The sequence below is a fragment of the Necator americanus genome, chromosome I (genome assembly GCF_031761385.1).
Source record: "Necator americanus strain Aroian chromosome I, whole genome shotgun sequence".
Classification (NCBI taxonomy): Eukaryota; Metazoa; Nematoda; class Chromadorea; order Rhabditida; family Ancylostomatidae; genus Necator; species Necator americanus.
The window spans coordinates 24,912,653-24,934,857 of record NC_087371.1 but is presented as its reverse complement, the minus strand read 5'-3'; the positions used below and the strand labels follow the sequence as shown (position 1 = coordinate 24,934,857).

General features: G+C 40.9%; 1 protein-coding gene across 2 annotated transcripts; it reads right to left on the bottom strand.

Moving 5' to 3' along the window:
• Positions 1–306: 306 nt before the first annotated feature.
• On the bottom strand, positions 307–21,927 carry RB195_006777 (uncharacterized protein; the record flags this gene model as incomplete). Of its 2 annotated transcripts, XM_064180056.1 has the most annotated exons (21): positions 307–323; positions 387–569; positions 632–778; positions 864–1,043; positions 3,088–3,234; positions 5,648–5,783; positions 5,837–5,908; positions 6,695–6,833; positions 6,991–7,086; positions 7,237–7,337; positions 7,398–7,568; positions 7,651–7,773; positions 7,850–7,925; positions 7,981–8,085; positions 9,048–9,154; positions 9,748–9,817; positions 13,578–13,641; positions 13,706–13,841; positions 17,533–17,668; positions 20,505–20,551; positions 21,913–21,927. In XM_064180056.1, 21 exons carry the CDS (start codon positions 21,925–21,927, stop codon positions 307–309), a joined length of 2,268 nt encoding a protein of 755 aa, XP_064036958.1. The 2 variants fall into 2 exon arrangements, with proteins under 2 accessions (XP_064036958.1, XP_064036959.1); XM_064180055.1 differs by lacking the exons at positions 307–323; positions 20,505–20,551; positions 21,913–21,927 and having other exon boundaries at positions 358–569; positions 17,533–17,661.
• Positions 21,928–22,205: the final 278 nt, after the last annotated feature.

Here is a 22,205-nt window from a genome sequence, read left to right as displayed (position 1 = left end):
AACAACATTACAGAGACTGGAGAAACAATTCTTCGGAAAATTTGAGTATTTGGTGAAAATCAAGGATTTCGGTGTGTCAAATCTTAAAATAAATTAAAAAAAAACAGCTACTAGAATGTGAAATCTCTCTACCATAATGATGTGCGACAAAATTTATCCATAGAAGTTAAATTATATTCGAAGTCGACTGAATGAATAATTGACAGCACCCTGTTACTCAAATACATACTCGTGATAATCTTATGGGACTCAGAATCCTTCAACAATCAACTTTTAAGTAATTTCTAGAAATGGTATGCACCGTAACTACCAGTAATCGAACACTGGAACACAGTTCGTGGAGAACATCCTCGTGAATCATTCTCTTTTCGCTCTTCCAAACCAACCCGTTCGAGGGAATTGATTTCCCCACTGTGGTCCTCGACCTCCGCCCATGCCATTTCCCCATCCCATACCCCACTGATCATCGTAGTCTCCAAACTGTGGCCCATTGTTGCCCCAGTTAGGTTGACTAAACGGAAAACGGTTCTGCTGCTGCGGTCTCCGTTGAGCCACGGGGGCAACAGTACCTGAGAATAGAAGGCGTGATTTTGTGCGTACACTTGAGAAGTGCAGGAGCAGTCACTCTCACCTACAGCTCCTCGACACATATCGCGTAGATCCCACTGCGAATAACATGTTCTGCAAGAAGCTCTACAATTTTCAGACATCCACGGATTCTTCTCGCACTCTCCTATTCTGGCCCACCCAGCACATTGGCGATGGTAGTCAGAGCATGCTAAATAGTGTTTTCAAGCAGAAAGAATTACACATACAGAGACCTTCACTTCAACAGCTTCTTCTTTGATTCGTATCAAACTCACATCCATAGTTGTAATTTTCTGGATAACAGTGGCCGCATGAAACCCGGCAATTACAAGCCATCCATGCTGGAGTCTTCCGACATTCACCAAAGGTGGCCCAATGGGGGCAACAAACGTTCTCGTTATAACAGCCTTCCGAGTTCTCACATACTGGTTGAGGTTGCTCTGTTGTTGCAGCAGCTGGAATATTTTCTTCACAGAAAAGAAAGGAGAGGGGCCAGAATCTGTCGAAGCGCGGAAGTTTCTAAAGAAAAAAAAACAGTGAAAGAAGTTAGAAATAAGGTCAGACAGTTAAGGATGGGGTGTAAAATTGATGGAATTAGGGAATTACGAATGTGCAAAACACAGCTTTTTCTGTTCGAATTTTCATAGAAGCTTACGGTACGTTGCCCAGTAGTACACACAAAAAGCTGGAAGTCTTCATGTTTGTCTATATGTTGATTGTACTTGTACTTTGTAAATTTTGTACGCACATATAGTTTGGTCAAAGTGGCGTAGAACTTGGTCCATTTCCGTAAGAGGCTGCGCTCGAAATGGCGAGGTGGAGCTAGCAGTGCCAATCGAGATGGAACCACTACTAACTCCCCTTAGGACAACAGCGGTAACGATGTTCTCACTTCGTTTGCAACTGGCTGCGCCGATCCGCGTTGAGTGGAGCAGTCTACGCAGGGGCACCGGACTTCAGGGAGCTTTGACCCGACTACACCATGAGGCAGAGGTTACTTTTTCCAATGAATGATTACGGTCATGATTTATATAGACCTATTTAAAGGCAGAGTATCATGATTTTGACGTGGTGCGGAACTCACGGAGAAAGCATAGAGTTCATGTAGTAGATTGCGGAGCTCAGAGTGGTTCCGCACATCCTTCCCTAATCGTCGAAAAAAAAGCGACATGGAAGACGTCGTTTTTTTACCACGATTTAAGTTGCAACTTATCCCCGTTGTGCACGCCGCGCATCCAAGTGGCAGCGGTCGAAGATCAAGATCAAGATTCAAGTGAAACCAATGATTAGGCCGCTGAGGTTCTGGGACATGTACGTAGAAGTGCGTTCTAACGTAATTCAAACGGACAAAAGCGATACCCACGCCCTTTTTTGCTGATCACCAGCGCACTAATGGCTTCCACGATGATTAGGAAAGGATAAGGGGAACTATGCAGGATTCCGCAATCTACTACTCCAAGACTTACTTTTTGCTCCGCACCACGTCAAAATTGCGATGTGCTGGCATTAACTTCTAAAGGTCGCAGAAGCTCGGCCGTAGTGGTGCTCGTATGATGAGTAACCAACGCAGTAATGGCTTCCAGAGAAAAAGTCGAGCTTTTCATTTCTTGAAAAGTCAAATTCGTCTACAACCCTCTTAGTGCCTAGATGTGAAAGAAATCCTGATTTCAGTGCTCAGGAATTGAGGACCATTACAAATACTCTCTCATTTAAGGGATTCTAGCGAGATTGTAGCGATATATACGGAGCGCATCCAACTCACTTGCATACGCTAAACAAAAACAAAAACGAAGAAATTCGAAATACTGTTGCCATTACTTCTTCTAAATGAACGTACTATAGAAGTCAAAGGATTAAGTGAAGTGAAATGTGATAGCTACATGTAGCTCATTACGTCAAAGATTTCATGTCACATAATGTACGTAGAATTTTCTACTAGTGAAGATTTCACTCTTTTCCATAACACCATAGCAGAAGAAGATTCGTCTACGCCCGCACTACATAGTATCATCAAAATCGGAAGAAGAGGAAGACTAGAAAAAGAGAAGAGAGCTGTTCCAGCAGACTCTTCACAATCACAGATAGGAAATAGATTTTTTGACCGCTAGGGTTTTTATCTCCAGTTTTGATTGGAAAATGAAAATGAAGCTAATTCCAAACATGCAACAGAGGTCATTGGGACTGTACTGCGCTAACTGCTGATGTGTTCGGTTAGAACTCGTCTTCTACAGACTGAACTCAGCAAGAACAACGCTTATGCAAAAGATTAGTTTGGAATATTCGAGTAATTCGAAAAGCTGAGACACTTGAGTGTTTGAATGTCGAAATCAGCAGTACGAGACAAGCATTTCGAACAGCACTGCGCACTTACTCGGATCTATCGTTGAAATTTAATGCGGATTTCTTTTCCGTTTATGTAATGCACCCTACTTTTTTGAAATTCGCTAAGACTGTATTGAGATGAAGTGAAAAGTTGAATAAGAGTTCATGAAACAGAACCTTGTCCACCACCGCCACAAGCTGCGGCCCTCGTCCGTCCACATTTGCCACAAGATCTTCTGCAATTCTCGGCCATCCACAGCTCGTTCTTGGTGCATTCTCCGGATTGAGACCAGGGAGCGCAATTTGGGTGACGATCAGAACAATCTAAAAGGTGTAGATTCATGCAATTTGATGTGTAGGTAAGAATTTATTTAATTTAATTAATTTAATTCAATAATTTAATTGATTAATTTTTAATTTTATTTAAGATAAAACAAGTGTTGTTTAACGCCCGAAGTTTGTCGGTCAATTGACTAAGAAAAGTTTCTCGATTCGCTACTTCTCAATTCTTCTTTGCTTGAAATTAAGTGAATTTCCAGCAGGTACGGATTTAAGGACAAAGATCATCACATTCGTTCACGAGTAATCGAGGATTAATTTAGAAAAAAAAACAGGATCTGAACGATCTCGTTGGTGGGAACAGAATGCACATATAGAAAAGAATCCAGAACGGAATTAGCCTTATTTCTATTTCAAGGAAGGCAGGAATGGTTCTATGAATTGCACGAGATACTAGGTTGTCCAATGAATAATTTTCAATTTTCTCCCGTTGTATGAACTAAAGGTTGAGAAGGAATACCTGCATCAACTTTTCCCAAACAAAAACAGAAAGCAACAGCAGCTGAATGCAGCTAGCAAAAATCAGCTTATTTCTGCTCCTCTTAAAAGTTTTTAACAGAACAAGTCGATTTTGAGAGTTATTTTTCGGACTAATAATGGAATTGACGAGAAGGTACATTTGGAAATTTTTGATTTATGAGTTCAATATGGGAAGAAGCTGGGGGAAATAGCGAGAAGCATACATAAATGTCACCAATGGTTTCACAAACTTGCAGTCAGAAGCTACAGCTTAGTCAGAAGGGCACCGGAGAGGCATTTTTCGTCGCAATGAGTGAATTATGGAGAAGGGAGATTGAACATCCACTAGAAAGATGGCAGAGAATTGTAGAAAATAAAAGAGACTATTTTGGGATTAAAAAAATATACTTCATCTCAGTTTTAAAAAATTAAGCATAGAGTTCCGCTTCATTTGTGGGGTCACCTAAGAAATAATTGAAATAAAATATATAAGTAACAATGCAAAGTATTTCGAAACAGTATACACCACTCATGTCAATAAATCTATTATTTCGTGGTACAATACCTCACCGGCATCTTTCAAGATTCTTGCTGTACGTAGGAAAAGCTTGAAAACAACGGCTCAATTCACTTGTTATGAATTTCTGTTACTATGATTGTTTCACACTGCACTATTTACAATGATGTACCCCAATGTTCAAAAAAAAAGTTTTTGAACAGTGAGTGCCTCTTACCACCATTTCGAAATCAAAAAAAACAACAACAAGGACCAACAAGAATTGTATCGAGAATCTAGTAATTTTTTTGCAATTTTAGAAGTGAAACGTAGTTATTCTGTTGCAATTTTCAACTATTCAACTATTTCAAACCCATTATATTCGGTTGGAGAATAAATTGTGAGGATTTTTTTTCAAACTTGAAAATGTACCTAGAAATAAAAAGTTTTAGCAAAGCTTTGCATATTTTCTGAGAGGGGACTTCCCCACTTTACACGCTAGTTTGTTTGTTTTGTTTAATTCAGTTACGTTATTCAGTTTTTTTTTTAAATTTTGTTGGTCCTTGTTTTTCCGCGTTATTAAAATGGAGTAATAATGCAGCAATAATATGGAGCATTTTCAATATCGCTTGTTTTTTTCTTGCATCTTAGCGATGCGATTAGAAAACTGAAGCTGCGATTGCCACTGTGTATGGAGAACAGACAGTGCTTGAAAATACAGACTACCGTTGGCTCCAATTCTCCAAAAAAAGGGAGATTCTAGCCTTAAAGGCAAATCTTACACAGGCTAACAAATCGTGGTGAGTTCACGAAGAGTTCTTTATTTCCAAATTCTCCGAACTGAAAAGCCTACAACAAATTGATCAACGAAATATTCTCCGTTGTCGTTCTTCCCACCTTTCACAGTGACTCCCTTCTACAGTTCAATAAGTTTTTCAGTGGTTCATATTGGTTTTTTCATTTTTTCTTATGTCTCTCTGTTCTTTATGAAATTTCCCGCTCCACTCGATGCGCTCCATACACGACGGAAATCTCATGAGACTGCAATAAGACGTCGATTGAATAGAAAAAAAGATGTGTCTGAAATGTTCCGTTGTGGCAACAATCCATTTTGACTGTCTGACGAAAAATCAGTAGACGTAAAAACAAAGGCTTAGCCATCTTATAGAGCAAGAAATTCTCTATTTTTCTTTCAAAAGTTACGTTAGTCACGTTAGTTAGTTCCCCTAGACGTTGTATCTCTACGTGGATTTTTATGCTTGAAAAAAAAACGCCCACGACTTATTCTTCAGCAAAATACTACATTACGCCTTGAAGTTGTCAAACTTATCGACTCATAGATAGCATAGATAGCTACGTCTGTTTTGAATTAAGCAGAAAGCTCAAGCAGAAACACAAATAACGCTCGCAGCTTAAATGGCCCAAATAGGATCTAAAACAAACCGTCAGCCAGCCGATATTGTGGTCGACACAGTCCACAGCTTGCCGCACACCACTCGGTCATGTATCCCGTATTGCGAGCACATTCCCCTTTTGCGGCCCAAACCGCGCAGCATTCATTTTCGTTGAAGCAAGTCTCCTAAGAAGAAGGCTTGATGACAGAATTCAGTTTAAGAAGAACAGGACTAATACCTGTGGTGCAATTTGAATTGGAGCAGCTGTAACGGGCGGTAGCGGTGCTACCGTAGGAGGTGCTGCCGGACCCTAAATATTGTGAAGTAGGGTAATAAAGCAACTTGATTTCGAAAATACACTTTTACATTTTGATTGAATAGGCTATTTTGCTAAGTCAAAGGTAGGTTTATTTTCGAGTCAAATCAGTTAGGTTTCGTTCTCATGTACTATGCTTTACAGGCTGGAATTTATAGGTAGCAAGTTCTCCATCCGAAAAAATTCATCAGAAGAAAAACATTCAGAGACAGTGACTGCAGTAATTGCTTTTTTTTAAATCGGCTTATATCTCAGACATTCATGGATCTCTGCTTGCTACATTCCAGTTGCTGGCGAGCGATACTTGTCAATTGAATCACAACATAGTTACATCTATCTTAATTACTGCATCAGTGCTCTTAAATGCATCACCCCACGAATCTGAGGTGGTACAGATTTCAGGTGGGGTATTCGTATACAGGATAGTAGGTTATTGAGAGGTGAGTGATTCCGTCCATTTCTTGGCAATTGCCGTAAAAAACAGCCCGAAAGATGCGGCGCGTGCACAAGGCTGACGCGCTCCAATGGAACTTCTTGTAGAAAATAGGGCGCAGGAACGCCCGAAACCGTATCTTCCAGGCCGTTTTTTACGGCAGTTAGGAAGAAATGGACAGAATCACCCTTTTCCCCATAATCTACGATCACGTATACGAATACTTCACCTAAAATCCGTACCACCTCAGATTCGTGGGGTGATGCCTTTAAATATTATGAAAGGTGCAACATATTTATGTGATCTCAGGACCAGTTTTAATAGCATGTAGCAAAGTTAACACTTACCGTAGCTGCACAACGACCTCCCACACACATTCCATTGTAACAAGGATTCTCGCCATTTGAGTATCCAGTACAAGCTGCTCCCATACGAATCGTTGCAACACATCTCGCCGCTCCATGAGAAAAATCACAGAACAAGAATCTGAAGTCATCCTGGATTTCTTGGGATCCATTGAAACATTGAAGCTGACGCTTTTTGATGTGAAAATTGCACAAAGACGGTTGCAAAAAAGTTGGAAAGTTGGTAAGGTCCGTACGAATTCGAGGTTTCTTTGTAGGGCATAGGAGAAGCCACTCACCTAGACCCGCAGTTAGGATTTCCTTGCGAACAGGTTGGTCGAGGCGCATACTCGTACAGATTGTCAGTATACTGGTTTGATAAACCGTCGATGTTTCTGGAACCTAGCAAATTACTCGAAATGCTATATTAACTAATCAAACTCTTCAGTTGAGTGAATATTAGAGCTATCGCGAACATTTTGAACATAGGACCAAATCATATTCTGTTCTTATGCTCCAACACCTTGTGAGAAGATGACAACTACCTCATGGGAGCGAACGGGTTCATTTGAGAGGCAGCGAAGTGCTGCGGACTCGAACAAAGCTGGTTGTCAGGTGGGTAAAGAGTTTCCCGATCGGCGCGAGTCTAAACGACTCATCTTGACCAACCCTCCACAAAAAGTGCACTTTTCTAGAAACAACTAACTTGTCTACGCTGCCTCCACTGTTCCCAAATGTAATCTATAAAGGCGTGATGAAGGAAAAAAATCGGATCATTCGCAGATGTGGACGTATCGTACATATCTCCCCCAACAAAAATATGTGCACCTCCGTGAGTGTATTCCAGACAGTTGTAGTCCGTACGGTATGGACATCCCTTGAAAAAAAATCAATAATAATATTCTCCAAAGAGATATACTAACGCGCGTCAAAATACTCGTAAGTAAAAGGTTACTGACCTGTCTGGGTGCAGAGAAAGCCAACACTTGATCTACTTGAGTTTGAGCCATAACAAAATCGATATCACTATTTTTCATCGTGGTACCTTGCGCTCCTACTGCCCTTTTGATATTTGGTTTGCCCTAGTAAGCCGAAGTTCATGATTCATGGTTCAAGTTCAAAGTTTCGTGACTATTCAGCTGATATGGTCTGTATTACCTCCAACGTTCGGAAATTTACATAGGGTCCGCTATCCACAAATCCGTTTGATGCCGTCCCTCCCTCCAGTTCACTCCTGAGCAAAGACAGTAGTCTTGGATAACAAATGCAACTTCTTCTTTTTAACTCACGAAAACATGGTTGAGTCTTGAGGACGAGAAAGTGCGCCGTCCATGGTGGAATCCCAGTATGGAAGATATAAGGTCGGGTCGATTTGTCGGATTGCAAACTCGTATCTAAACAAGCGTAAAGGTTCTTTAGTAAAAAAAAAATAAACAAAAATGTAAGAAGAGGGGACCAGGGAGGTGTTATGTCTCAGCTAATCTTCAGCAGGTTCGTAGTTAACAGTAAAACCACAACCCTCACCCATGCAACGCATCTCCGGAGCGTGGGAGATGTAATACGAGGATTCAGATCTGGCTTTCCAAGCGCTAGTAGGATAATGTAGAGGATAATTCGCGTCTGGATGTTTGAAGGAATGTATACAAATTTTGGAAAAGATATAGCACGATGATAGGAGGTCCAACTGCAGTTGGCACTAGGCCGGTCAAATTTTTGATGTCTGGTGAAGTGAACTGTACTAGATTCGTTTAGCACCAGAAGGACACTTATCAAATACAACGGATGGGTTTCCAAAATAATTTCAAGCGCTGTATAGGGATTCATTGAACTCGACTCCTCAATTCTGAACCAGAGTCGAACGCACTAGCGCACCTCAAAACTACTTTCTAGGGTATAACATCAAGTGTTTTTTTTTTCAAATTGTTCATCCCAATTCAGCTCGCGAATAGTTCCCCCACTAACCAACGTGTCTAAAACCACCCCAAATCCGACGTTACAAGATCTGTTTCGATGTCGTCGCAGTTAAATCAGAACCTCTTCGTTTCGCAGCCGCTCTTACTTCGAACTGACCGTAGCGAGTCGTCTTAATAACGAGACAATTTTTCTGATATGAGAGACTCCAGGTTTTGAGAGGAAGTGAAATTTCTGTGGAGAGAAAAAAAATTTGGGGTAAATAGTCTACTTTTTTCAGGACTTGGAGTGTTCCTTGATTAAAATATCACTCTGGCCAAACTCAGCTCAAACGAAGATCAAGTAAGAAGTTCAAACGTAACAAACGTTGTTCAAACGTAATTTATGTAAACAGCAGGGCGCCTAAAAAACCAAAATTTGTGGATTTCGAATCTCTCTATCATACCTCTTCATAAATTCGCGGTGCCATGGCAAGAATGCAGGTCCTGAATGAGCTCCGCCAACAACCGTGGACTGTGAGTGAATACGTGAAATTCGATCGTATTCGCCGTTCTAAAAGTGTAGAGGAATCAGACGAGTGAAGGATGTTCGAAAGAGGTATTGAAAAGAAGAAGTCGTTCCTATAACCCTGCACATGAGAGATCTTAAGTTTTATTTAACCTCAAGTACTACATCTTACTTCCTGTCACTTATTATATTCGTCCAAGATACGTCCAAGGTACAGTACGGTCAAAATGACCTGACCTGTGGTCCAACTGCCTATACGGCTGCGTCTAAAATGCCAGGTGAAGCCTTCGCATATTTCCGCGATTAGAGAAAGTAGGGGTCTCATGCAACTACACCACAAATCAGGACGTTTTCACCTTTCTCTACTAATTTTGAGGTTTAAAGTGAATTTCGCTTTGGTCAGCAGAACATTGCAAGTGCACAATTGACACTGTATCTATACGAATGCCCAAACACAGTGATAGTAAGCCACAGAACTAGAAATCCTACGAAATAACGTAAATTTCTTACGTTATTGCCGAAATGAATGGTACGTGATAAATAATTAAAGAATAATTGTGGGACCTTCACTCATTATATTAGAGTTATTTCATAGAACAATAGTAATATATCTACGGCCTGCATATTCTTGTACTTACCTGCTTAAGAGTCCTGATGGCAGCATGATAACGCTGTCGTTCGTCGTCTGTCATCATTCTGTATTCTTTCCTGAAAAATTTTCTTCACAACTGATTTGTTGCTAGTTGATCATTAACCACCTCTTGAATAATACGGTTCCTAACTTGTGTCTTAAAATCCGTTCCCGACGTATTTGAATTCTGTCGAAAATCGTCGGAATCCTTTGGAGCTAGCAATTAAATGTTTAAAAATACCGAAAGTGACCCACGGATCTCCCTTATTAGAGAGGTCACATCCGAGTAGTCGCGAGGATACGTGGAGCGTCCTTAAATAGGTAGGGAGCTAATCGCGGACCAAAAACGACATTGTACCTGCCTTGAGACAGGGATGGATTCAGGAAACGGACTCTTTTCTATTCTGCCAGAACTGACTCGTGACATTCTTGTATCCCGCACGTCGGTACTTTCAAAGATCACCAATCAAGTGACTAAGAGATGCAAGGGAGGGAGGCCGTTTGAAGTCACCTTCAACAAATAAGCTCCTTTTGTCCACTACGGGAGAACGGAGCGCTCTGCCACAAACCCGTGAGACTGGAGACGTCCAAACTGTCCATGACTTTGAAAATTTACACGATTGTCACAGTAATCAGAAAGAGTCTCTTGTCTTCAGGAAAGCCTGGTACAGTAGCGCCAGGAAGGACAGGGTTGCAGAAGTCAGTTACCAAATCGGAAAAGGATCGGGTTGGTGACCTGTAATTATAACCACGTACGTTTTTATCGAAAGAGGCCATCGAAGATATGATGATGAAAGCTAAGAAGATTAAGTGCGACATTATCAGACTGACTGAGACGAGGCGTCATCACTCACTCAACACCGTGTATGAAAATGGATTATAAGTGTTCCTAGGAAGATGAGACGGTTGCATTGAGGTGGTGAAGTTGACTTCCTCTTCAACACGAGCACGAGCTCTTTGATAGTATCGATTTTTCCGACCAACTTGCGTTAACTTAGACCCAAATCGGACGTCTCCGGATTAGAAGATGTGGTTCAACGATAGCTTTCAATACTTTCGTCGCTTGCAATCCATCAACAATTTACGAAGAAGAAGAAGTTGAAGCTTTCATTACAGACCTAGAGAAGTTCTAGAGAGAAGACCATACCCTCTAAAAGGTCAGTGTTGGTTATTTCAAAACCAAAATTAGCGCCAGAAGAATGAGGAACATAACATTGAGACCCACCTGCAGTGGAATGAGAGAGGCTTTCCGAGTTAATTATGACGACCAAGACCAGCCATTGCAACTTGCAATTTCAGAAGCCCTCTTCTCTACGCTGGACGTGGGAGTCTGCCTGACGCTGGATGTCGCTATTGCCCTAAAGTTCTACATGGGATCGCACTCTCCAATGGAGATTTTCTTTTACGCGGAAAGAAGAGAAAGCTACGGAATTCAGGAAGCGAAATCAAAGAATCGCGAGACTGCAATGGAGAACATCGACGAGGAATACGACCGACTCGTTGAACACCTTTACGACCACACGGGAAGGCTAAAACCACCAGGAGACGCCTGAGTCCAGAAACTCTTTAGCTGGCATTCCAGCGTGGAGCAGCACGAGCAACAGGTAACCGAGAACTCAGGTCCGAAATCGCAAGACCTCGCAGAGAAGCGATAAAGGAAGACCTTAAAGAGAGAAGAGCGGAAGTCTTGGGTGAAGCTGGAGAGGTATGAAGGGGCATTTGCTATGCCCGTTCGCCAAGAAGATGAAAATTCAAGATGAAAATGACTGCTCTCCGGAGCACAGATACAATAACTACAGGGTCGAGAAGTAGAATGGAGAAGGTCATCCACAACTTCTGCACAGATCTCTCCGGCAACCACTTCCATATACCTCCTCACCATCCAAGCGAAGATGGACATGTCATCCCAGGATATTCCCTTGCAAAGTCCGACATCCCATCATGACTATGAAGAATCTTACGGCACTCGGCCCCGACAGGATAAGATCAGAAGAGTGTTGACAGAACATGTAAAGAACCTCGCCAGAGTGATGACAAGCACTGGCTGAAGAGGCTTCCACCAGTGCTTGTCAACACTCTGGCGAGATTCTTTACATGCTGCTTGTCAGAATTCAAGGTCATTCACGACTTCTACAAAAGACCAGGAAGCCTGTGTTGTTGTGAAAGAGGGGAGACCCACATAACATCGATCTGCTTACTACCCGTTATTTTACAAGTCCTTAACAACAGTAATTTTAAACAGGATTAAAAAGAAGATCTCTGATTCGTTGAGAAGGATGCTGTCTCTTGAGTTATATGACGGCTTCACGACCAAAATATCGCTACAACTACACTACTCTACAACGTCATAATAGAAGTGAAGAAAGGGGTAAGACAGGGAGACACAATCTCACTCAAAATATTCAGTGCCACTCTTGAGAGCGCGATACGAGGACTGGAATGTGATAACGTGGGAGTGGAAATTGACGGCCTGCAGTCACAACATCTTCGTTTTGCTGATGACATCATTTAATAACACCAAGCGCCAACCAGGCGGTAGGAGTGTTGGTCGAATTTGATGTGATGTGTTAAAAAATCATCCTTTAGCTAATTCTGTTTAAGACTATGCCCATGGAACAAATACATCCAGATGCTCAACTTGTGTATATCTCGGTCGGGAAATTAACCTAACCTCCGAGATGAGCATGTGGAAACGAGGAGCTCGGAGAGCATATGAGAACATCGAGAATGTAGTGAAGAGGACTTCGTACATCTGGCTCCATGCTCACCTATTGGACAGCACTGTTCTTCCTGCCTTCTACGCATCGAAAACTTTGACATTTTGCAAAAAGGAGGAAAATGCGAATAACGCTATAGAACGCCCAATTGAGAGAGTGACGCTGGGAGTAACCCGTGAGCCGGTTAGATTAAGTGGGCTGTACTCCAAAGACGACCGTTGGACCAGAGCTGTAAGCGACTGGATACCACGCGATTTTGCACGCACCGCAGGAAGACCGGAACGCACTGGAATAGTTCGACGAAGAACGGGAGCACAAGTGACGCAGGTGATACCGAAAGTGACTCGAAGCCACTAAGCTGCTCATTTAAACTACGCTTCACCTTTAAACCGCCTCACCTTCCTACCTTTAAACAACTTGGTTTTGTGAAATGTTTTGACTTGAAAACAAGCAAAGTATTGCCAGTTTTCGTTAATTACTTTCGCAATTCCACCATTCATTGGCATTATTAGGATTTCCAAGTCAATCCATCATTTAGAATATTTTTATAGCCCATGTCATATGTGAATACGACTACATTTCTATTGTCTTTGGAAACTTTCTTTCTCTTTCCTTTTTCGGGAAAGAAATTGTCCTTGAAAGTTGACAAAAACGTAGACAATCTTATTTGTAGAAAACTTGTCCTTACAATTTCTCAGCGAACTATTTTTTCCAAAAAACAGTAGCTCAAATTTTAAGCTTCTGCTGCGGCAGGTGCTTGGTTTTTTCAATGTCAAACTAACAACTTTGCTTTATTTCGTTATTTGGTCCAGTCGTTAAACACCTGTCAACGGCCTAGAATGAATGAGTGAGTTTCGCAGGTCGGTACTTCTTCACAACTCTTATTTCTTACTTTCAAGACATAGTTTAGTTGTTTACACTGAATGAGAGCTGTTCTTGATTTTCGAGCGACCAAACTGAATAACTTTATTGTTTTCACAATAAAGTTATTTTACAGACACTGATACGCAAATGCACCGCGCTTCATGTAATTTTGACCCGACTATACAACACCACCCGTAGCTTTTTCCGCGGATTCCCTTATCATGTCAGATTTGTGATATGCTGCCTATAAATTTACCTAATTGCTTTTCTCAACATCTGTCCGTTGGGCAGAACACATTGTCCATTTGCAGCTCTGGTACCTGCAGTCAAAATTTACTCAAACAGTGCACTATAAAAGAAAGATAATTATGAAACAATACGTACCTCTTAGATATGTGCACATGCATGTCAAATCCATGCATTGGTATATTGAACTAGCGATAGGTGCCAACTCTGCTGCTATCATAGCTTTACCTTTGATTCCTGGTGGTAAAGCTATTCGTTTCTTGCTTGCTTCTCTCTGAAGATAAAGTCGTATTTTATCGCAACCTATGATGCATATCAGCCTTGCCAAATGGCCGGAATTAGAGAAAGTAAATGAAGCCTTCTTTTTATTTGATCTCTCTTTTTGTAAAAAGTACTAAACTATGACATATTTCGTTTTATTTAGCTTTAAGGACCCTTGTCGGTAGGTAGTGTGTTTGGGGTCTTTTTGAAAATCTAACTTTTATGCGAGGACGTATATATATATATATATATATATATATATATATATATATATTTCGTTTTCTAAAATAAACTTAGACAAAAGATTATATAGTTTTCTTTCTAGACGCGTCAGTTCTACATTTGGAGAACGTTCAAACGTCAGCTTCAAACACTAATTCGGAACCAATATAATATAGACACAATTTGAAAGCATTACTTGAACTGTGGGTTTTACTCCAGCTTTTCGGAAGAGCTTTTAAAGAATAAAGCGCTAGCATGAAATAACGTGAACTGATAATGACAACGTTCCACGTCAGATCAAGTTAGCTATTGGTTACGATTTAAGCAGCAGTTTCCAAGCGTTCTTCTACCTTCTGAAAAAGGCATGACTGCTTACTGAGCTGAGGTGAACATCCAAGGAAGATAGATACGCGGAAGAGTACAGAGGGTGAAACGAAACAGTTCCAGTGGACATGGCAAATGAAGCGATTTACAACGTCTTTTTTACTTATTGCCAAATCCAGGTGAATTAATTGTGCACGACACTACTGCGCAATGGCATACCAGTTACACACCACTGGATCCGTCTCACCCTATTTTACCGACGCATGGATTGAACATTTATTCCTTTATTCATTTTATCTTCACACACGGCTCCCATGGAGTCGAATTGGTGCGCCGACACCACAAAGCTAGAAAATGGGTGTGACGGGTCCCAGGGCATCGAGTTGGTCTGCCTTGGTGCAATAGTATCTTTGCAGTAACTTCGTGTGCATTTCGGAAAAGGTGAATGAGACTTCTGAGACGACTTCTCTGCGCATCTATTTTGTTGCACGTTTGCCTCAGTATGATAAGATGCCTCCTTTAAAATTGGAAATACACATGAAAACGGCTAAATTGTAGCCAACACTTCACATGATGTGGTGTGGAACTTATCTTCATCGGTACAATGATAAAACATTTTATGATAGAACATCATTCTTTATATAAAAAAGCGTTGTTAGAAAGACACCAATCCAATTCCACAGAAAATACCTCTACTATTAATTTTCATTGATCAGTGAAAGCGAGCGTAGCGAACGCCACAGAAAATCTGAACCTGAACATTCAGACTGGCATATATATATATATATATATATATATATATATATATATATATATCATGCTACTTCATAACGCGCCTGGAGCGTGTGTGTGAGTGTGTGTATGTCTGTCACGAAAATACTCCATTATATAACATGAACGTCATCATGGAACTAATAAGCAGCTGTTTGCGTGCATTTTTCCAATTTCTGAAGAAAGCTCGTTACCAACTTGATGACGCAAACGTGAACAGGAATAGCCATGCGGAACAGTAAATAGGGGTGAAACTCAACATCAGCTTTCATGTGAACAATGTTTCGTTCACTTCTTCGCAAATTCACTTGGAGTTCTTGCGCGCTACCACAGCCCCGTGGCACCGTGGGACCCTTCTCAAGCATTTTGCCGTTTTCTGGTGCTGATACACAAATTTGACGCTATAGGACCCGTCTCACCACATTTGATGGCTTTCTGGCTCTGGAACACCAATTCGATTCCACGGAACCCGTCCCACCCATTATAACGGTTATTGGCGTTGGCGCACTGATTCGATGCCAAGGGACCCGTCCCACCCCAACGTAACGGTTATCGCCGTCGGCGTTGAATTCGACGCCGTGGGACCTGTCTAAACCGTTTTCCCGTTTTCTGGCGCTGGTACACCAATTCGACGCCATGGGACCCGTCTCACCCAATTTTATGCCTTTCCGGCATCGATGTGTGGATTACGCCGTGGGATTGAATATATTCGATTTGCTTCTTCTCTTTGAAATATGCAATTTGCTTCTTCTCTTTGAAATTTCCGGCAGCGTCAGCGACACGTACAAAATTGATCGTGGGTTTTTTCCGGGCAAACTTCTTTCACAGCATTAGAAGTTGATTTCGCAGCATGTTCGATATCTTGTTTGAGGTTGATTTGGAAGGAGAATTCGATGTCACCGCGGAACTCTGTCATTCCAAATATTTGGTGCGAACCGTCTACCTTCAATTAAACTTTTGCCAAAAACTCTGCGCAGGACTCTCCTTTTTTCTCTTTTCTCCGGACGTTTTCCCATCAGCGTCCTCCTCCAGACAATTACTGCGCGACTCTTTTTTGAAACTTTTAAACTGTCGTTGCCGAAAATGAAAACGTCACCAGCAAGGTTTCCGAGTCGACTGCAATGCACGTAGGAAAAAAAACGTACCTTAGATCATAAGAATCATTTGGATGTAAGACTCAAAAGATTCATTTGGGTGTAAGAATTTTCTCGTTTTCCCTCTTTAAAATGAAAATCCATTTCGAAGCAGTACACCACAAAACTAACGATGTTGGGATTTCTCCGGAAAGAGATGGGCTTCGGGGTACAAATTATGAGTATGAGTGTGTTCTCGCTCAATTTTCTTTGCCGGTTAAAAATTGACTTTTTTTAGCTCCCAGCTTTTATGTGTCTACAGCAGCTCGATCATCGTCACTAACAACTCCGATAGTACAAAGTCTCATACCTTGTAATTGATGCTGAAAACCCAAACCTAAATATCTTAGGTACAGAGTTCTCAGATTGTCTTCTTCTCGACGATTGAAATACTTACTCAATTCCAAACTTTTCTTGTTTTATCTTCTCTTCAGCTGCAATGAAAATACTCCAAAATTGATGGTAAGAACTGTTCGAGGTTTAGTAAGCGCAGTTTCATCAGCCCTGGGTTTGATTTCACATGTATATGAACGACCGAACATAGAGCTGTGATGAGGTCGTCAGTCGCTCAAGGCTTACCAAACGCTCATCCAACTGGGGTCGATAAACTGGAAAAATCCGCTCGGGATGACAAGAAGGGACCTCAAGTCGTTGTAAAAACTGCATAACAATTCATCACTTTTTCCTATTCTAAGCTGAAGTCCAACGTCTTGACGCATCCTAGAGGGACTGGTCGACGAAAAGCACCTTATTCTTTAGTTCCTATTATTGCCGTGGATTTTGCGCATGTGAGTGTGACTGCAACCTCCGCGTGCACTTCTATTCATATCGAACATAACCAGGCGCCTGAATATGCGTTATACAATCTTCTATAACGTATGTTTCTCGCATATTACAAACAGATACTGTCGCTCAGTCACAGTGAAGAGCCAGTAACCTGTTATTGAACTGGGAAGGGCAAATCATTCTCGCAGGCGACACGTCGCAGTGAAGACACGAACAATTTCCTTAGGAAGTTACACTACCGCTCTGATTAGCTCGAATTGAGTAAGCCTAAACAGTACATGTATTTTATCTCCATTATTGTTACTAAATATAGGTTTTTTTTCGCCTAGTTGTGGTACAAAGGAGTTTTGATTACATGGATGTGGATGTATAGTGTGTGATTCCTTTGAAAATAAGGAGTGTGTGATTGTTTGAAAATTTGCAGAAACTTGGAATTGCTCTCGAAAATAAAACTTTAGAACTACTTACCCTTGCTTGCTCGTCCCATTTGTGTAACTGTAAACAGAAAGCTTTTGCAGTTGGATTTGGCGCAGAGTCACAAGGACCCTCCTGTGCCAGCAGCGTAGGAGCCAGCAACAGAAGTCCAAGGAGGAGCATCTCACTCCTTAAATCAGGTTGTTAAACGGACTCTTAGGGATCTACAAACTGAAGTCCAATCTATTATAATCTAAAGTTATTATAAATTATAAACAACAAATTCGAAAGTGAGTGAGAAATGGAAAGACTCTACAATTAAGAGAGGAGAAGGATGTCTTATTGGAACAAATGACGAATTTTCTGTTGATTTGCTGTTGATTAGAATTCTTTGCGATTCTGCTGGCACCGACGAAACGTTCGGCAACCTGTTCGCCGAGAACAAAAACCTTTACAATGTTATCGAATCAGCGGTCAAATCGTCGATAACGCGAGAGACGTGTACATGTTTGAAGAGAAAACATTAAGAAAGCATGCATATTGAGGTGGAGAGGATTCGTCAAACTCTGTGCCCGGGGCGAACTTGAAGAAGTGGTGAACTATTAGTTCACTTAGAACCTGTCCTCACGCCACCATTTTTAGCAAAGGTCAAAAATTTAACTTCGAATGATGTAAAGATAAACAAACCACCTTCTTTTCCTTGAAACTATCTAGAAATTAAAAGGATCACATTACGTTTTATGGTTTCTCATCAGATATATATGTATTCCATAGAATCTAGAGTGAACGTCTTCTAAATACGTTTCAGCTTCGCCTAGGGCATATTGAAAGCAGAACTGATAAAGCAAAAAAGAGAAGAGCCAAGAAGAAAAGAAAAAATCCAGTAAAGGAGATACAGAATGTGAGGCTGAAGTCCTAAATAAGTCACCGTGAATTTCCCAGTATGAATGCATAGTCAGACTGAATTCCACCATTGAAAAAATCTATTTCGCTCCTTTCAGGAACCATTGCGTTAGTTCGCAAGAAATTCTCGGAGCTAAGGTAAATGTGGCTCCAATCACTTTCCAACTGTGCACGTTTTGTGAGTCAGATTGAACAGATTTGAAGATCAACAATCTACATTTGATCTGTTGATTAGTTTTCAATTGACCAATACTGCATGAATATAACTATCTACTTAATAAATATCTAGCATTTAGGGTTAGGAAAAATCTGGAATAATACAGAATTTCGAGTAAACTTCTGATCCAATGTAATGCTTAATACTAACAAATAATACTTAATACTTTCTATAACTTTTTGATTTTGATACCGTAATTCTCCCAATCGCCAGAAGTGAACAAGCAGGTGTTTGTCTCAAGCGTAGTGTATAGAGTACAGTTAGTGGTCGAAAAATCTTATACATACATATATAACCAGTAATGTCTGCAGCAGTACTCACACGAAGACTATTTCAGAACATCTTTGTGGTACATCAGTTCAGGGATGTGTTACATATTTCCGTGAAGAATTATACAAAAATTATTTCACTAGGAAAGGAAGATAATGGAGAATAGGAATTCTGCCATTTAGTAGTTCTGGAAAACAATTAGTGTTATTTTTCATGTCCTATGTGAAGGTCCCCGCTTTTAAAGACATCATCCCACGAATCTGAGGTGGTACGGCCTTCAGGTGGAGTATCCGTATACGGGATCGTAGATTATGGAGAGAATGGTGCTTCCGTCCAGTTCTTCCTAATTGCCGTAAAAGACGGCCCGGAAGATGCGGAGCGTGCACAATGCTGGCGCGCTCCAATCGAACCCCTTGTAGACAATAGCGTGCCGGAACGCCCGAAGCCGTATCTTCCGGGCCGTTTTTTACGGCAATTAGGAAGAAATGGACGGGATTAGAGGAAGCGTATCATGATTTTGACGTGGTGTGGGACCTACAGCAAAAACGTAGCGTTCGGGTAGTAGACCGTGGAACTTAGCGGTTCATCTTTCCTTAATGGTTTTCGGTTCATCTTTCTTTAATCGTCGTAAAAAATGGCTTGGGTAGTACTGTATTTCCCAGGTACGTTGGAACACGCCTCTATGTAGCACACGCTCCGGTCCCCTCAGCAACGTTTTCATTTGTCTCACTTCATTAAGCTAATGAGAAGACATAATTGATCTTCGACCGCTAGCACTTAGATGCCGTGCGTTGTATCTGAAATTCTCATGAAGAAACGGTGTCCTCCACGGCTTTTTTCCCACGATTAGGTGAAGATGAGCGGAACCGTGCCGGGTTCCACAATCTACTACACGAATGCTGCGCTTTCGCTAAAGGTTCCCGCACCACGTCAAAATCGTGGTACTCTGCCTCTAAATGAACTTGCTACTTTTCGTTACAGTCAGTGCAGTGATAAAACATCGGGCTTGGTTACACTGCAAAGCTAGGCAGTTTCTGTTTCCTTTACAGGCTACGGAACTTCCGCAAATGTAGCTCGTATGTGCAGTGTAATTGATTAAGTGTATGTATATACGTATGTATGTTAGTATACATCACATATACATAGTAAGAAGGAAGGACGATTGTTAGAAGAACCAGATGAGATTGTTCGACGACTCTGATCCTAACACATCTTTTTCGCGACATCCTAAAGAAAGGCGTTAGGCAAAGCAAACTTCGATTTAGTCATAGACAATTGAGCCAAGAACGGTCGAAACGTAACGTAATTGTATGCGCAGAGGTGCGTTAATAATTCTAGCTATCCAACTACAAAAAAAAGATTCCCAGCCAAAAATCGAGTTTATTGGGATTTTAGTGCATCGTACATAAATGTTAGGTAAACGTAAACTTCTGGAATAGCTTAATTATCCGGCAAAACAATTGACGAGTACAAAAATTAAAAATGTTCTACTGGTTCTTGTAAATAATGAATATCGTTGAGTGATCAATGTCGATCATTGTCTAAGAATCAAGACGATTTTGTACAGCTTGTTGCTAACCCACTATTTCATTCATGTGTTAGCGACGATCGCAAATCAACGGGACACAATACTCACAATACTCCCTTCAATAGATGATCACTTCCTAACCGAGACCAAGGCAGCTGGAAGCAGTGTGTGCAAAGAAAACAGGACGTCGTCCTCGACAATGGGTTCTTCTTTGAAATGAACGTGACCACCGAGAAATATACGGCATTGGTTTCTTAGTGGCTTTGATTTGTTCTTATTTGCAATTTTACAGTTGGTGTATTTTGCCAAGGACTGTAGATAAAAATTACAAGGACAGTGGGAAGTGAAGTGATCGTCATCGAAACGCGTTCCAAGGTTAAATTCATCACTTAGTAGCAACAAAGATGCAACCTAACTTGTTACTTATGGATCGAATCGCCCATTTCAAGCTCTGAAGAAGACGGTTTGCGGGAACGCCAGCCGATAAGGTCAGTTAACACTCTCGTCCACAGTTCATCAAAAAATAAATACGACACGCGGTCATGTCGAAGTTCATCAAAAATCGAACATTTCATTTTAATCCTAGTCTGTTTTTTCCGATGCAGTGTCTATGTCTAGTGTGTAGCGAAGAAAATGGGCACCTCCTACAGAAACGACAAAAAGATGATGTAGACCAGCAGAAAGAAAGAAATACAAGAAAGCAAAGAATTTGAATTTTCAAAATAGCATAAAACTAAAATTTGAAACGTTCGGAATTAGAAATGGTAATACTGATGATTGTGGTTATTAGGTGATGTGAAATGAACGAGAAGTGTTGTGATGCCAGAATGGAAGGACTGTCGCCGCCGCTGAGAAATCGAGAAAATAACCTCTAGTTCTTTTCGTCTCTGTTACACGTAACAAATGGGAACGAGATTGTGCACTAGTCGACCTTGGCCGGCATTCTGGTACATCGGTCTTAACATACAATAAATTTAAGGAGTTTCCCGGTTCCTTTTGTTGGATCCTCCTCCTCCAAAATCAAGAAAAAAGTAAATTAACAAAAAGGAGGCATGGATGAGTCATAGTTACGGGAACTGCGTCCGCCGAAAACATCATCTCAAATAATGTTTCACACGCAGCATGAGCTTAGTCAGTTGGAAATGACACGTAAAATTCCGAATGTTCAGAATTCCATAAATAAAATATAATGTATTATATTAAAATATACAAGACATAATATGTAATGAATATAAAAATGGAGACCCAATCAAGTCACTAAGATTGATTTTAAAAAGACCCGCTGTAAGGTCATCAAGTATATCTGCAATTTGCACTTTTTGTGAACTTACTGTCGATGTACTGAAAAGAATAACCAATTAGCCATTCATCCGAGCTTCACTCTGTTCGCGTTCTTTTGATCTATCTTAGATTTCAAGAAGTCTAAAAAATTGCCCCGACAAACATTTTTGTTTAGGATGAGGGTGGTAAAATCGCACGAGCCAAAACGGTTCCACCGTGTTTTTTTTACGCTTACCACAGCGAAAGACATCGTACGGAATCAACAGCAGCTGAACGATATCCCCAAGTACTCGTATTTTATGATCTACTCGTATTGTACAATTAGATGAGAATGGTTTTAAAAGTGTTGCAGGAGATGTCATGAAATATAGAGATGGTTTAAAATTCGAAAACTTGCAGAATTTACTCAATTTATAACTTAAATTATTGAGTCGGAAATGCCAAGAAATCTCAGAAAAATTCTAGGATTTCTAATCTGCACAAATTACGATTACTGCTGTGTAGAAAATGTTCGTTTGAATTTAATTT